Below are 17360 nucleotides of genomic sequence, written 5' to 3'. Positions count from 1 at the left end.
GATAGGAAAAACCCCAGTGCTGAGGTGCCCTTAAAGGCCATATTAAAATCCCAAATCCTACATAATGTCCTTTCATTTCAGCGCATTATGAGTCAAGAAATAACAAATGGGAAGGAACAGTTTTTTATGTGCCTAAGACTTCTATCTGTTTCTGTTTCCCGTTGTTTCTGCTCTCATATAAATTATCTAACTGGGATATCTAGATTGCTGACTAAGCTGCTGTCATTGTGAGTGGTATCCTGCATTTATGCAATTCTCAGCAATGGCTTCCAAATTGGCAAGACTATGACTTACACAAAACTAGATAGGTTTGCAACTGAGGCCAAGATTATGCAAACTTATACAGATTTTCCATACCTTGGACAGAATACAATGCACACTGAACAAAGTAAATTACACAGCTTCCCTCTATTAAAAGGAACTATTCCTGTATGCATTTTCAAAAAACCTTCATGAAGATAAAAAGCATTAGCCTTATTTTCCCTACTGCTTTGATCATTTTGCTGCAATTCCCACTTAATCTTTCACTGATGCTCCCATTTTATTATGAAAAAACTCAGAAATTAAAAACAAAGCCAAACATCAAAATGAACACCTGAGGCAAACCCACTCTATTTTCCCAAGTGCTGAGCCATGCAAAAAGTATTTCCCCCCTCCTTGTTCTTAAATGTTTTAGCTGGCTAATCACTTTCTTCTTTTGCTGCCACTAACAGACATTACGCCAGTCATAGCCCAGTGTAACAGATATTCCAACAATATTGACAGTACAGTGAAGTTTGCCAATTTAACCCAGATTTTGAGTAGCATCAATGACAGTAAAAATTGGCTAATACGCATAATACCGTACCGATTCAGATTTCTCACTCAGGTGCTAAAGCTCCAAGAGGCAGTGCTCTATAAGTGCAGGGTACTGCTTTAGCTTTGTTTCTTAAACAAAAGGGATTTATATGTGTCATTCCTACACTTGTCTCTCATCCCATTCAACATCTCTTGAACTGAATTACTAGTTTTGACCACACAGAACACTAAAAGGAAAATTACACTTCTGCAAGTTTTGTGAACGTAAGAAACCATCATGCCTATAAGCATCCTGATGGAAGGAAAAGTACACCCTGCAGCATGCCTTGCATATTATTAGACATCAGAGAAATGCCATGAGGGAGCAAGAGACAACACAAATGTCTGGAAAAAAATTCATTGCAAGTTTACAACCAACCACGAGACATGAATCTGCAAGAAGGCAGCTTTTGCCAGTTCTGATGCTCTCAGAACTACTCATTTCATTGAAAGAAGACAACTCACAAAACAACCAAGACAATTACATAGCATGGCTGCACAATAATGGCATATTTCAAACTGCCAAATGTGCTTTTGCATTGAAGAAAAGAGTGAGTAGCTCTGCAAACCAAGACACACGTCTTGGGGAATGCTGAACGATGCAGGGTTCTGTAATTTAACACATTTTTAGAGGTAACATTTCAGGCAAAGTAGCTGCAAAAGGGTGAAATTCCCATTTGTTTGGAATGGGGTTAAATTGGAGCTCAATTTATTTATTTTTACAAGCCAATGCTTTCTGTCCTCACTGAGTTTTGTCTGATTAGGCACTGCATGCAAAGAATCCGTAATGCGTAGTGGCTTATGATACATGGTAGAAACAGATTTTTCTGCTCCAGCAAATACATCCATACACCTATTTATGTGTCTGTTGCTAGTCAGCAAAAGAAGCCACTTGGTGTGATTCACCTTTACGTTCGCTGCTCCCTTCAGCTCTCCTTGGAACTTGAAAGCTTTTATTTACCTATTATGAAGCTTTATGGATTCATCTGCAACAGTGCACTTCAGGGTAGTCTAATCTACGAACAGACTTTTTTCAGATTAATTCTTATCTCCTTGCTTGCACATGCTTGCCCTATTAATGGTGACATGATCTTATTAAGAGACATTAAAACTACAGCCTCCCCCTTATCCTTACAAACAGTAAGAGGTGAATCTGGATTCCCCAAACCACAAAGCAGTTTGTGGTCTCCGGGAAAGCAAGCAATTTTAAGCAGCAAACAAAGGGTCTGACCTCACTGAGACACATTGTTTAGGACCCCACCACAGACCATGGGACCATAAAAGCAATCCAGTGGAACAGGCAGCACACTCAGCTGTGCAAGATTCATGGCCAAGTGCCAGGAACTCCTCTGCTCAGCTCCCAGCACAGACTCCAACTCTCTGGGTGGCCTTGGGCCCGGCCCCACAAACTCCTACCCATACAGCACTTCCTACTAGAAGCAGCCCTGCTGACTTCAGCAGCACCACTCAAAGCCACGAGCACTTGGAAGCTTGAACTCTTAGAGCCCAATTACCTGGCATCTCATCCTTGTGCTAAGGAAGGAGAGAGAGATTAGAATAACTTACCTCTGCACAACTGTTATTTGGAGCTTTAGACTGTTGGTCTCCAGCACAAGCTTAAGGTACTGTAGCAGCCTTGTAACATATATTTTGCTTCCCAGAAACATTTAAAGGGAAAGGTGAAGCCAGGGATCTCATCTTTTCCATTCAGGCTGACTGGGCAGCAGCCAATGAATCATGCAAAAGCTTGTAATGTTACTAAGTTCTCCCCTTTATAACACAATCAAAAAAAGCCAGAGACTCACACCAGTACATCTTCCCGCTCCAACTCCCATTTAACCTGAAATTATGATGTATTACTTTACCCTTTCACCAGTACATCAGCTGCTGAGAAAGTCACTTGTTTTCAGTTGCTTGCTAAGGGTCCACTAATGGAGATTCTTTGATGATTTGGAAGGTTGTCTATACCTGTCTTCCACCTAGCTACCTGCTAGAAGGATGGACAGCATCAACTTTCAGCAATATACGATAGAAAAAGAAGGAATAAGAATTACTTTTCAAGTTCTGAAGTTGGTCATTGACAGACCTCGTAATTCAGATAAAGATATACACACATGTAGAAATCAGCAACCAGTAATGAAAAGTTGGGTGAGAGGACCTCTTGTGAACTTGACAGATCATTTTCGAAGGTTTGTCATCACTGTATTGATGTAAATTAACAGGTAGGATATAGAAATACATGGTAGTGTTTCCAAGAGCCTCTAGGGCTCATTTCCTACAGAAGTCTATGGGAGTTCTGCAATCATCTTACCGAGAACAGTTTTGGTCAACAATGTGTAATTTTGGAAAGCTCTATCGTCCCTCCGGTGATAGTTGCATTCTCTGCTCATCTGGGAATACAATCAAGTGATGGAGACAGGTTCCTGCAATATGGCCCTCAAAGGGCCCCTCTTAGCAGCTGCAGATCCACATCAGTCCATACCACTGCATTTTTATACACCAGCCTAACGGCACAGAACAGACTGAAAGGCAACGTGTTAACAGTGTATCCTGATGAGAGACACTGCACACGTGCATATTTTACACAGCAATACACAGAAAGCTAATGTGATGAAAAACAAAACACAGGAGAGCAAAATTTAAAAAATGTCCTAAAATGTGCATTTTATTCTGTATCATTATACAATGTTTACATACAGGTATACTTTTAAAACTGCTCAAAGAAAGTGTGAAAAAAAGTGAGGCGAATATCGGTTTATAAATTCCTCCCCCTCCCCAAACACAAATAAAATACATTTTAAAACAATCTCTTCCAAATTTATGTTTTCTCCTGAATTTATTGAATCTTTCATTTCAACATGAAAAATACAATCGAATGAATACTCAAGGTGAAATGCTGACCTACACTTCTGTATTGAGTTGCAAGAACACAATTAAAAACCTTCAGAAGCCTTCACTTTTCTCTGTTGCTTGCATACCTTCGTTTTATTGAATTAGAAGGCACAGAAAGTCCAAATCCTCCCAGATCAATAAAATGTTGATAAAAATAAATTACTGTGCTGGACAACTCCTGACTTGTCTGATATTAAACAAAAGACTTCAGTAGAACCTTTTGTTCCAAATAGCACCATTTCCACCTGATCTCTCCTGAACACGATCATTCTTCTTGTTAAAAATTGTAGTTGGCACTTGAGGTGGGACACTTTCTGCCACAGCCAGGATTCTTCAAAAGACTAAGCATACTGAATTGCTGAACTCTCTACAAAGTGTAGGTAACATCTTTATTGGGAAATGGCACATTTAAACCATAATGTAATATAGTTTAACCCGCATATGGCTTGCCCATTTTGGTGTTTCCCTGACCCCTGCCTGATAATTTAGCAGATGTTCTTTGTGACAGTGGTGGAACTAAAATAAAGACAAGTTTATGGGGTTTCACGGCAAGCAGGTGTAAAAATAATAAAACAAATAATGTGGTTGCTGCTAAGAAGGTTTTCACATGTTGTTTAACTCCAGTAAAGTTTGATCCAGCATCTGATGCATACTAAGGTTTTCTTCTTTGGCATGCGCCACTTTCTCTGTGGTGGGATTAGAAAATTAAAACATCAATAGCAGTTCTTTGGAGGCACTGATTCAGAACATGAAGGCATGCGATCATCATTTCTGTTGGGGGGTTTAGAAAATTAAGAAATGTGCATGCTCATAAATACCGATGTCCCCAGACAACACAACTAAAGAGAATTCCAAATCAATAAACCAAACACCAAGTAACGCAAGTTTAGAACTGTTTACAGCTGCATTTGTTAAGAAAATGCACTGCCAACAGAGACACACTTCTTGCATGTTCTGGAAGTTCTTTACTTATAGGAATGGGGGATGGTGAATAGTGGTTTTGTTTTAGTTGTGTGGTTTGGTTCTTTTTTGTTAAGTAGGACAATAAAATAATTAAGTTCTTTGCAGATCCATACTTTGTTTCATGTAATTCAGAACTTGCAAAGAACAAAAAAATTAAAACTAATCTCTTCTTCAGTGAAGTGACCTTTAAGAAATTTATTTGTCTAGAAAATAAATAAAAACAAAGTTAGTAGCTTTATGTTGCATGCACACTTTTATAGGACAGTCATTTAACACACTTACTTGATACAATAATGAGCACAATGTTCTAGAGCTGCATCCTACCAGAATCCAATAATAGTAACTTCATACTAATGCAAGTATACCTTTAAACTGACTGGGTATTTTCAGATGGAGGTCCCATTCCTTTTTTTGTTTGTTTGAGCATTTTTGTTTGGTTTTGGTTGGTTGGTGGGCTGTGGCTTTGTTTTTTTTCTTAAAGTCAAATACAAGCCCAATTCATAGTAGTGCAAAATTATTGCATTAAAGTCTCCAGATAACAGAACAGCTATAAGTATCTTTTCCGTTGGTTTTGAAATATGGAAATATGAATCCTGGTAAACATTCTCCTCTCGTCCACGTTCTAGTAAAAGTCTCAGCACCAATTCATGATGTCAGGTAAACTGAATGTCTGTCTACAAGGCGGGCTGTTACTTCTTGGATACCATTAGCTAAATGCGTAGCTGTTTACTGAAGTGGAAAGGAGCTATTGCACAGCCAAAGAGCTTACTACTCCAAAGTAGGTGTGCATACAGATAATGAAAAGCCTGATCCAGAAGCAGCATTTTCACATTTTTCCAACAGAAACTGAGAATTTAATCCATTAATTTACCACAGAATTAACAGCCTGAAAAAATCAATTTCTAAGTTTCTTGCTTATGTCTATATTTACTGATTCATTCTTAGGGAAATTTGGAAGAAGCCATTTTTAAACAATTTATAGTCACACTAAAGTTTAATCCTCATTCAATGCCAGCTTTAGTTCATTAGTTAGGCGACTGTTTTGCTCAAGTTGCTGGTAGAGTTGGTCTGTACAGGCAGCAAGCAGGTTAGAAGGGAAAAAAAGAGGCAGAATGAAGACAGATTAGACAGAGAAAACAGTTAAGGAAGAGTTAATAAAGAAACTGGTCACACCACAGACAGTTCAGTAACACAGAGAAACATTTTACCTTCGTTTCTAGAACTCTAGTAATTAAATAGCTACTCCAAGGAACAACTATTATAACCTATGAAGAACTGGCTAAGACTCCTGTTGTGGGGAACAGCAGTGAGACAGGTAAGTACAAACCAAGATGGAAGATCTGCAGCTATATTCCTAGAAGAACCAATTCCTGCTTAAATTTTTATGTACAGTGTGTGGACGATTTGTTTTATGAGTGCCATTTTTCTTTGTAAACTATTTAAGATTTGGTGGAACCCCATCTGTCAGTGGAAGGAAAGCAACTGCGTCACAACCAGCATAAGTAACGGTAGAAGAGATGCTAGTAGCCAACTACACTAGGTCTGACTCAGCCCATACTCCTTTCCTGCGGAATCTGACAGCTGAAATGGTATTTTTGGTAGGGAAACATACTTCTGTTACTGATATCAACACACTTTGATACCTTTAAATTGTCCAGTTGTACTTCATAAGAAAACAAACCCAAACATTCGGTGAAAATGAAATGGAAGCATGAAAACCTGTGCTGCTCAAATACAGCAAACGGACAGGACAGTTCATGTTGAGAGAGAACAGCCACACAGCTATGTTGTGACAGTGAATTTAGTGGGAGCTGTTCTGCAGACTGAAAGAATGTTCCATGATGGTTTTTGACTGTCTTGTTTTCTCAAATCGTCCGTATTCTCCTCAATAGCCTAGATTCAAACTGCACTCCTGACCTATTGATTATTATCCCTCCCAGATTATTCCCCTACATGAAAATTACTGTTTCTGATTCTTTTCCTCAAGCTTCCTAACAGCTTCCACAGAAATCCTCTTCCCCTGCAGGTTCTGGACACAGGAATGGCCAAACTGTGCAGTGAGCTGGTCAGTAGGACATACTTGTCTGGTGGGTGGCAACTCCTCACAGCTTCCTCCCCAGCCCAAACCCCAACAGCCAGCTCAGTAAAACCAGGGCACATTTCAGAGCCCTGATCCTGGACTGGTAACAACTTGGTCTTGTCTCTCTTATCAGGATAACGTCACATATACGTGAAAAAAAACCCCAAACCAAAAAAAGCTCAGAGTGACTAAAATTTCACTTTGTTTGGCAAAGTGTATTTAGTTGTTACACAAACATGACAACATAATTTGAACTAAGAACTTGATGCTTACCTTTACCACAGAAAATTCCCAATTGAGGCAGAGATTTACAGTATTTCTCAACATCCAAAATGAGACTAAAACCCCCAGGTAAAGCACGGAAAGCATTTACCAAGTGTACAGTCAGCCCTTTATTACCCACAGGTAATAAAAGTCCTTTATTACCTGTCCAGGTTGCGATCTACCACAGTACCTTTACCACAGAAAATTCCCAATTGAGGCAGAGATTTACAGTATTTCTCAACATCCAAAATGAGACTAAAACCCCCAGGTAAAGCACGGAAAGCATTTACCAAGTGTACAGTCAGCCCTTTATTACCCACAGGCAGCCTGTCCAGGTTGCGAACTACCACAGAGGTAGAGCCAAGGGCTGGCTCTGTAGGCAGCCACCTTAGACCAAGTGGGGAGTTAAAGTTCTGGTGCAGACCCAGAGAGGCTCAGCCCCAGCACAGCAGAGAGCCGAGGTAAATGAGACAGAGCCAGCCTTGCACTCTTGTCAACAGGCCTCATGTACATGGTCAGACCTTGAGGGATGTACACCATAATGCACAGGTCAGGTCCAATGGTGACAAGAGTGCTGAAATACGCTGCAGTAAGACACAACAGCTCCGTGGAGTCAAGATCAGTGCAGCAAGGCCAGCTAGGAATTCCGTATGCAGCTACCTGAGTATCTGTGCTGCATGGCCCATTTCTAGTACTCTGTCCGGCAATTCATCACCCTACAGTGCAGAGAGCTGATCGTGTGTTCGAAGGAAAAGGAAAGATTCAAATACTGATGTTCAAAAATTACTGTGTTAAAAATTACCAGGTTCCTACATTGGATTTTGCTTTTTTAACTTCTCTTAAGAAACAACAGTATTGCAAGGAATCGAGGGGAAAAAGAACAATGCTAACACAATAAACCAAAACACACAATAGATTAAAGGGTTGGAGTTGTTGTAGCATAAGTTACTCTGGCTCAGCTGACAAATGACAGCTGATCACATTCCCCATAACCCTTAGATTTCTGAAGTTAACCACTTTAGCTTCAGTCATTTTACAAGTGTGCATCCCACTATATTTGGTTAGCCTTCACACTAAACATTTTACTTTTCAGTTGCAATACACACAGTGTATAACCCCCACCTACTGTTCTCTCAATTGATGAGTAGTAAGTTATTGAACTTTATTATCTGGACTACCTGTGACCGTTGGTACATACCCTGTACTTGGGCTTCTCCCCATAGCCAGCAACATTAGGACATGTGTCATGGGATAAAAAACTGGGATGAGACAAAGTTATCTGAGGATGGAAGGAGGGAACATGATGCATCCATTTGCAAGTCTTATTTGGAAAACAGGTTTTGGGGAGGGAAGGAAGTCTAGCCTAGGCTGCACTGCTGAATAATCTTGAAGTTGAACAAGAAAGCCACATTTACATTATTCTACAAGCTAAAACCAAACTCAGCTATGCTACGATGACTTTATTTAGCTGTGATGACTTAGGAACTTTAGCAATGTATACAGTGACAGGCATAATCAGCAATCAATTCAGTTTAAACTGATTCACTTTAATGTAAACTGGGAAAGAACTTCTTTAATTGTGAAGAAAATTAAGTTAAAATAATGCAATAAACTCTATAGTTGCAAATAAGAGTACAAAAAAGCAAGGTGTCAGTATTTAATGCTTCATCCTTAATTAGGCACTGCCAAATCAGCTTAAAGCCAATGTTTAGGCTTTCAAACCTGAAATCTGTATGTTCCACTTTGCAGCAGAATCATTTCATTATTAGTGTAATGATGAGAATTTTCCTGCTCCAGTTCTGAAACATTTTTCATGAGTCTGGAATTCAAGCTCACAGGTCTGAGCTAAGCATGAGTGAAAAGCTACTGAAATCTCCCTGCTGAACTTCCAATCTTACCATGCTACTCAAGAGAAGTATGTTGTTAAAAAACAAGCAAGCAATGTCTTTGCTGAGTAATCAAAGTATGAAAGAGGGGAAAACTTTTTTGCAAGACATCTAAAGGACTATTCTTAGATGAAAAAAAGAATTTAAAGTTTTTGATACTGCTCCTTTAAATCTGTCTCAAATATTTAAGTTAATGAACACATTTATATAAAAGACAGGAAGTCTTCAGCACCAAGCTAGGAGAAAATTTCAGACTATAAAGTGAAAAATCTAGTGCCAAGGACTTAACTCCTCTCTCAGCTATGCTCCCATGACCAAGCGACCCCAAGGAAGTACTGTCCTTACAGATTTTGGCCTAACAATAACAATTGAAAAAATTCCCATTACATCTATTTCTCATTTTATCTGCATCAGATTTTGAGAAAAACTAAGATCATAAGCGGTCAGTTTTAACCTCAAAATGCCAAGAGTAGTATTCTCATCCCATAGACTGCTATCACTGGCTTTGCATTGTCAACATTCAGGCAAAAGCGTTTGCAGAAAAAAAAACGGAAACACAAAAACATTTTAAATCCCTAATGGCAAAAAAAGCAATTTTTATTAATAACTGAAACAGTTATTTAAATAAATAAAAGGCAAGGGAATAGCAAGAGGGATACAGCTGGGATGTTTATTTTACATTGAGAGATGTAGAGTTTCTGTACAGCAGAGCACAAACAGAGCATGTTCTGAGACAGGTGCTAGAGGAATAGAGTCAACTAAGCTAGAAGACAGGACAATGAACCCATGAAACATCCAAAACTTGGAAAGATGTTTTATCCAACCCGATGAAGATGTCTTTGGAGAAGTGAAGCAAAGAAAATTATCTGCATGAAAAGAAAGAGTGAGATAAGGTAGGAAATAAAAAGGGTGCAGTAAAGACTTCCAAAAAACCAGCAACAGCACAGCAGAGCTCAGCATGCCAAGACTGCTACTAGAGAAACATCACACCATGCTGCAACTAGAATGCTACAGTAATGTCCTCATGTACCAGTAGAGTACATTTTAAAGTCTGTTTTCCATTTAGAAACATCCCAAATTGAAGAAATACTCTAATCTCTGTACACAGAGGAGAAAAAAAGAAATCCATTTGCTTGATAAGCCACTGAGCAAAAGCGTATGTTGGGGGGGGTGTGGGGAATTAAAAAATAATAAATAAATAAAAATCAAAGCATACAAAGCAGACAACATCAGACCCCTACTAAAAAGTTGGGACAGAGACAGAGGTAAGTACAGAACAGATACAGGGATGAAAAAAGCAAAGAAAAAACATTTAAAATACAGGTGCATGCAAAATACATTTCAAGCTCTGAGCAAAGTTTATGCCTTGGTGAAATCATGTTAGCTTCCAAAGAGAAATGTTGGGACTAAATATCGCACTTCACAAGCACTTGAGAGCCACAACTCTTCCTCTTTCCCATGTTAACTGTACAGGGTCCATGCAAGTGAAAGGTATGAGCATGGGAAGGTGGATTTAGCATAGCTGACCTCTGTTCAGAGTTTTAGGTTCATAGAAGAAGAGTCAGTTTGTATCGAACACTGGACAGACTAGTCACACCTTACAACTGATCACTCTCCTGCTTTCCTGTTGCCTAATACACTTTTTATTTTTCTCCTTATGACTAAAGTTGATATTACCACATTTTTGGTATATGCAAATTAAATTACTACTACCCTCCACAAAATATGCAGATGCAACCTACAATTCGTCACTTTTATCAGTTTAAATGGCAAAGTATTTAAAATCAATTTCCACACTTCTAATTTAGTGATAACAACTGAAATTTTCAGAGCAGTTAAGGAAATTTAGAAAAACATCTCCCATTGTCATTAATAGAGAATACAGCTAAATCTAAATTTCTTTGAAACTTTTGTAGGAACTGTGCCAGAGAAAAACTGCAACAGCAGAAGAATACACTCTGAATTCAATATGTACCAAGGTAATTTTCTGTGGTAACATGAACATGATGGGCCTGGTAGACAATGCTTGAACAGAGGTGAACTGAAACGATAAACGCAGAGCTACAAACCAAGGGCAACCACAAGACACAAGGATTGCAGATACGGAATGAAAGAGTAAACACGAGCTTATTAGGGAGCTTACAAAATCACCATGAGTATTTACCAGGCTAGGCACAACAGTCACCCACACTCTGCCACAGTAAAGAAATTGTTCATGGTATTTTGTACACCTAGTTTCACTAAAGGAATGCATCTCCCGCTACAGAGGGAGCGTGATTTCACAAGGCCAGAACCGCACAATCAGTGAGGATGGGGAAGCAGAAGCAGGCACAAGCTGGGAAGACATTTACATGGAAGTCATATCATTGAGAGCGTGGTCCAGCTCCTCACTGATGGCTTTGTACTTCAGTTTCTGAGCATATAGCTCATCTAACATTCCCCCAAGGGAAGGCAGAGGTGTGCAAGGAAATGGAGTGTGATCACAGAATGGAAGGTGAAGGTGGTGGCATGGGATATCATCCAGAAGCCGTAGGAAAGGAGAAGAGCGCACAGAAAGAGGTGTTGCAATAGACAAAACAAAAATTACAAAATTAGAGAAGAATAAAATAAAAAAAAAAAATCAATAGTGAATAGTTTATGTGACAAGTTCATTAACTGCACTGCCAGTGGGGCAACCTGTGATATAGAGAAAACAAAGGAAAGAAAGTGTACAAGGGAAGCAAAATCCACATTTTGCCGCCCTGGATATTTGTTTTAACACAAGTTAGGAAGGCACAGAGGAGCTAGGGAGAAAAGATCCAAAAATGGGGCTCAAGGAGGACGCTACTGCTTATTTTCTACCACTTTCCCCCCCGCCCCTTAAAACCACTCTGGTTTGTGGGGTGTCAGACTCCGTTTCTTACAGCAATTTTTGTTCCTTCTGAACACTTATCTTTCTTCTCTGCTTCCTTCCTGAGTCAGTGATCATAAATTTTCAGCAGTTACCTAGATATTTCATACCCTTTATGCTGAAGTCAGCTTATCATGCCAAGCAATCAAGCTTCTTAAAATCCTAGACTTAGTGTAATGCATCTAAATAGTAAACTCCATGTAACTTTTAATTAAAAAAGTACTACTGAATTGTTTTCTCCAGAGGGAGAAAGCACATTCTACTATTCTACTGCAGTTCTGAAAGATTTATCAAAGCCTTAAAACAAACTCTGAGGTTAAATAAGCTGTCCTTCTGATTATGTATACAATCTATTAGCTTTACTGAAAAACAGCAACTGGTCTATGTCACCAAATGCCTGCCCCGACCCACGCTTATCACAGCAGTAAACTAGGTTAGCTTGCTACATTCCTAATTATTACAAACATAACACAGCTCTTCATCAGCTTTTTAGTAAGATAATAATAATACTTATCATATAATCATTTATCCTATACATTCATATCCCTCCAAAAAGAAGAGTATAAAGCAAAAAAAATGAAAGAAGTCTTGAGAACACGAGAGAAGAAAGAACAGGCAAGAGCAAAACACTGTTCACCTGATGCATTTAAGTTATCAATACATCTAAATCGGAAAACATTTTGCCTATCTTATTCTTTACGTAGACCCACTTACATAAGCAGGACAAGTTAGGAGAGTAGAATTGGGTACTGAAAAAAAACCAACACAAGAATAAAAGACCTGTATTTCTATAGTAAGTGAGAAAAACAAAACTCCATACCTTCTAGGTCATCGATGCTCTTCTCCAGCTTGGTTACTGACCTCTCAGCAAATTCAGCACGAGTTTCAGCCTGAAGTCGAGACAAATATAAAATACAGACTACTTTAGGAAACACACACGCGGTACTTATGGAAAAAAGTACAATGAGAGGAGGCAAATAATAAGGCGATACTAATTTTTAGGAGAGACATTTAACACTAAATTGTCTCCAAAATGACGTGTTCATCCTTAAAGCATCAAAGTAGCGTTTATAATAACAGAATCAAACTTGCATTGAAGTAAAGAACAGCTCTAACTTTACCTCCTTCAGTTTGTCAGTCAGGACTTTAATCTCCTCTTCATATTTGTCTTCTTTCTGAGAGTACTGTAATTAGAAAGAGGATCGCTGATATTAGACCAGGTATTCTAAATATACCAAAAAATACCACATTCGAGACTCTCTTCTAATAGATCAACTGCATACAAGAAATTAATATGGGTATAACTAAATTCCACTTACCAGACTGTGGTAATATAGAGTTTATTACAAGAGCCAAAATTCCCTTGAGTTACATTCCAGTGCTATACGGTGAACTTTGAGTAGAAATTAGTACTACAGTTTTAAAGAAGAGCAGCATTTAGAGAAATTTAATGTTAGCACACAAGTGCCATTTTGAGGGACATTCTATAAATAATATTTAATCCTGTCAGACTACTTAACAGAACATGCGGTCAAATAATACTGACCTACTTGGAACTAGGAGGAATGCTAGGTTCCAGCAAGAGCCAAACATGAACCGAGTAGTAAGTCCAACTGCTTCTACTGACAATGGCCTTGCTGAAATGCTGTAAAGTCATCAGTGTATAAAGAAATCCCCACAGGCCAATCCAGATGACAACATAAGGGACACATTCTCACATAAGTTTCTAGCCTACCTTCTCAGCCTGAGCCTCCAGCGACTTCAGGTTGTTGGTCACAGTTTTCAACTCCTCTTCAAGCTCAGCACATTTGCTGTTATTTCGGAAGGAAGGCAGGAAAGGGGCGGATGGAAGATTCAGTCAAGCAAAAGAAAAAGGAGAAAATAGGGGCAAAAGATAGAGAAAAATGAAAACAATTACAGAGCAAAAGAACGGCCTCAAAAGCAGCTGAATCCATCACAGATTGAAAGCAACTCTTTACGATGCCAAATTCAATTTCAAGTGTACATTAAGACGACGACCAGACAGAAATTATCTATACAGCCCTTGGCTTACACAGAAATATTTACATGGCCTTTACACATGAGACAGTTCAGCTTCTTTTTGGCTGCACAAGAGATCAGTTTTAAAGGTAAAAAATGAATAAATAAACAAAAAAAGAGACCAAAGAAAACGACCAAAGCAAGATGCAAAGAGAGTAAAGAGCGTAGCAAGGACTTGTTTGTTACTACTGAGTGAGCTAACCACCTATGGAAGCTGAAAGACTCGGGTTGCAGTTAAACCTAAAAACTGTTTATTAGTATCAGTACCTTATCCTCTGCAGCCATTAATGCTTTCAAGGTTTGATCCATTATTCTTAACTGTTCTTCCAGCTGTCGGACTTGGCTGTTAGTGAACACATGAAATGCACAAAAGCCATTCACAAAATCAGTGTGCAGGTACAGCATGCAATGACAAAACACACGCGTACACACATATGAACACATTTATTTTGGCGTCGATCATTTATTTCAACCATTAGAGTAAATGAGCAAAAGATAGCTTTGAGCTGAACACACAGTGTACTGCCAATGTTTCATGCTGTTACAGTTGTCTTGTAGCACCTCACACACATCTTGGGCAGTTCAACACATACCTTTCTGACAGTTCAGCACGTTCCTCAGCCCGCTCCAGGTCACTCTCAATGATCACAAGCTTACGAGCCACCTACAGGAAAACACAAATGACAATCAGGGATATTATGTTGCTGCAGCACATCACCTGTTTCTAGAACCTACAAAGCAGGGAGCTGGGCTTCTTTCCATTTTTTGGTCGACACCTGAGTTTTGATTATGTAACATCTTCATTATTCATTTGAGTCTTTGTTATCTGACATTTTTCAAACACATCTCTTTCATTCACCAAAAGGCAACTTAAAAACATTTTTCTCCCTAAGAGACCAGGGAATACTCTCAATCATTTTAGTACCAAGATCTGAGCACAGATCTCCTGCCACCCTGTCCCTTAAGTATCCAGGTGCCCATTTTTCCTTCCACATCCACAAACAGTGGTGTCTGTGACCTTTTGAACTTAAAAGGCAAAGGGGAGGGAAACAAGGAGGAAAAAAAAATAAGTAATTACAGGCACAGCCTAAAGGGCTTGAGAAACAGATGACCTGCACTCAAGAACTGACCTCTTCATACTTGCGGTCAGCCTCTTCAGCAATGTGCTTAGCTTCTTTAAGCTGGATCTCTTGGATTTCCATCTTCTCTTCATCCTTCTGGGCTCTATTTTCAATGACCTTCATTCCTCTGAAAGACGTGAAAAACAGGAAATGCAAGATTCAGGGCTTGCCAGTTTATCTCCAGCTCTACTACTACTGGAGTGTGACTTTTAGACAAGTGTATTAAGGTGAATGAAGCACATCAAATACTTGATTCTTCACACCATAGATCTAGTCCCGTGCATTCACGCTTCAGGAGTTCAAAGGAAAGAAGCATGTCTCAGGAAGAAAGAAAATTCAACTTGTTTAGCTCTTACCACAGTTCAGCTATACTATTCTTCTTCATTTCAAATTGAATGTAAACTGATCTTTTAGAAAGGTAAATAAAGGGTCTTGCTTCTAAAGACCTAATAAGATGACTAAAGGCATCTGTGCTTATACACTTATTGTGAAACAGCATGTAACAACCCCTGCAGGACTGACAGGCAATATGTTTATGGCCCAAACAGATTCCTGTGAGTTCTGCCATGTCAAAGCCCTAGAGCACTGAAGCTCTCTGTGCTCTGCATAAGCAAAATTTAACTCCTTCATAACAGGAAACACTGCATATTGCCCCTTCCATGCATGTTTGACCCAAATTCTCTTAACTATTTCACAATGCACTGTGAGTCTCAGGTGCTTTTCTTTTCAAGAGGCTGCATCGTTAGTGAGGTGGAAATACATATGCAGAATATGTAGGATTCTTTCTCAATAAAAGATACTACCACAGACATAAAATACAATTTGTAGAAGTAAAAGAGAAGATCTTCCAAAGCCATAAATCTTGAGTTCCTAACTTACATTAAGTACTTCTGGAAATCCCAGCCTAAATCTGAAGGAATTATCATGCTTTCTTTCCTTTTCTCTCCTTTGCTCACCTTCACATACCAATTTCGCCAACAGGAGAACCAAAGCCTCTTTCAGCACTTTGCTGTTCTCCAGGTGAGATTTTCTACCCACAATGAAATCAAGAATCACCTGACAGCACAAGAGCACACAGCACCGTCAAAAAGTTGTCATCCAAATAGAGAAGTTTGGGCTGGGCCAAGTGGTTTTCCCAGGATGTGGCATGATACATCAAAAGCCCTACCCGACTTAAACCTTACCCTTACAACTGAGACACGAAAAAGAGTTCAAGCCTACACATTTTGGATATCCCTAAGACAAGCTGTAACTGAAGTCCATATAGGCAAAGGAAGAGTGAATTACAGATGTTCAGACACAGGAGTGGTTTAATTTATCTCCCTAACCCACACCCTGGCAATTATCATCTTTGTCGTAAGGGTAAAAATCCAAGAGTGCCCCCACCCACCTTTCACTCTCATCTGCAGCCTTCTCCGCCTCCTCCAGCTTCTGCAGGGCAGTAGCCAAGCGCTCCTGAGCCCGATCCAACTCTTCCTCAACCAGCTGGATGCGTCTATTCAGAGAAGCTACTTCGCTCTCAGCCTAAGCACGGGACAAACAAAAATTAATTCATAATAAGGCACACATCACCTCTTGTAAAAGATTATCCTATGTACCTCCTAGTGCCATTTTACAGCACTTCAGGAATTTCTGACTTCATCCACTAAAAAGCCCATACAGCAAGATGCACATGCCCTCATTGAATTGTGAAGTTATTGCTTAACGGAGGAAAAAGTAATTAATGCTTCCTTTAAACGAAGCACATTAAGGACTGTACAATTTGTACTAGAAAGAACTGCGCAGAAAGAATTATGCATCGTTGCCTAAATATCTTCTGTTATTGTATTTGCAGACATTAACTAATGATAGTCTCCTCCCCCTACCTTTTTTTAAAATCAATTCAACACAAACTAATTAACCTATTCTTTTATGTTATCCCAAATCCTTTATTTATGACCTTTTGCCATATTTTGATAAGAATTGTCCCAGTATTTCTTGAGTGTAAACATGCAAAAACACACCTAGATTTGCAATGAGACAGCTGACACAGAGAGAGCATGAGAACATTTGAGAAATGCCCAAATATCCACGAGTTTTGTTTATAAGGCAAGCCATGTAAGAGCTGACAAAGAAGGCACCAGAAGAGGCTACATCTCGGAAGGGCCCTGTTTTGATAAGAATTGTCCCAGTATTTCTTGAGTGTAAACATGCAAAAACACACCTAGATTTGCAATGAGACAGCTGACACAGAGAGAGCATGAGAACATTTGAGAAATGCCCAAATATCCACGAGTTTTGTTTATAAGGCAAGCCATGTAAGAGCTGACAAAGAAGGCACCAGAAGAGGCTACATCTCGGAAGGGCCCTGGTACAGGCAGCAATCACTTAAACCATTTCCCCCCCCC

The 17360-nt window shown here is 39.3% G+C and overlaps 1 protein-coding gene across 1 annotated transcript; it reads right to left on the bottom strand.

Annotated features, from left to right (window-relative positions):
• Nucleotides 1–3488: 3488 nt before the first annotated feature.
• On the bottom strand, nt 3489–16504 carry LOC104166046 (tropomyosin alpha-4 chain-like). Its single transcript, XM_009705850.1, has 7 exons — nt 16364–16504; nt 14983–15100; nt 14446–14516; nt 13548–13623; nt 12934–12996; nt 12633–12702; nt 3489–4415 (listed from the first exon to the last, which is right to left on the bottom strand). Exons 2-7 carry the CDS (start codon nt 15094–15096, stop codon nt 4333–4335), a joined length of 477 nt encoding a protein of 158 aa, XP_009704152.1. The 5' UTR covers nt 15097–15100; nt 16364–16504; the 3' UTR covers nt 3489–4332.
• Nucleotides 16505–17360: the final 856 nt, after the last annotated feature.

Source organism: Cariama cristata, unplaced genomic scaffold (genome assembly GCF_000690535.1).
Source record: "Cariama cristata isolate BGI_N322 unplaced genomic scaffold, ASM69053v1 scaffold31338, whole genome shotgun sequence".
NCBI classification, from domain to species: Eukaryota; Metazoa; Chordata; class Aves; order Cariamiformes; family Cariamidae; genus Cariama; species Cariama cristata.
This window is presented reverse-complemented; position numbering and strand designations above follow the sequence as displayed.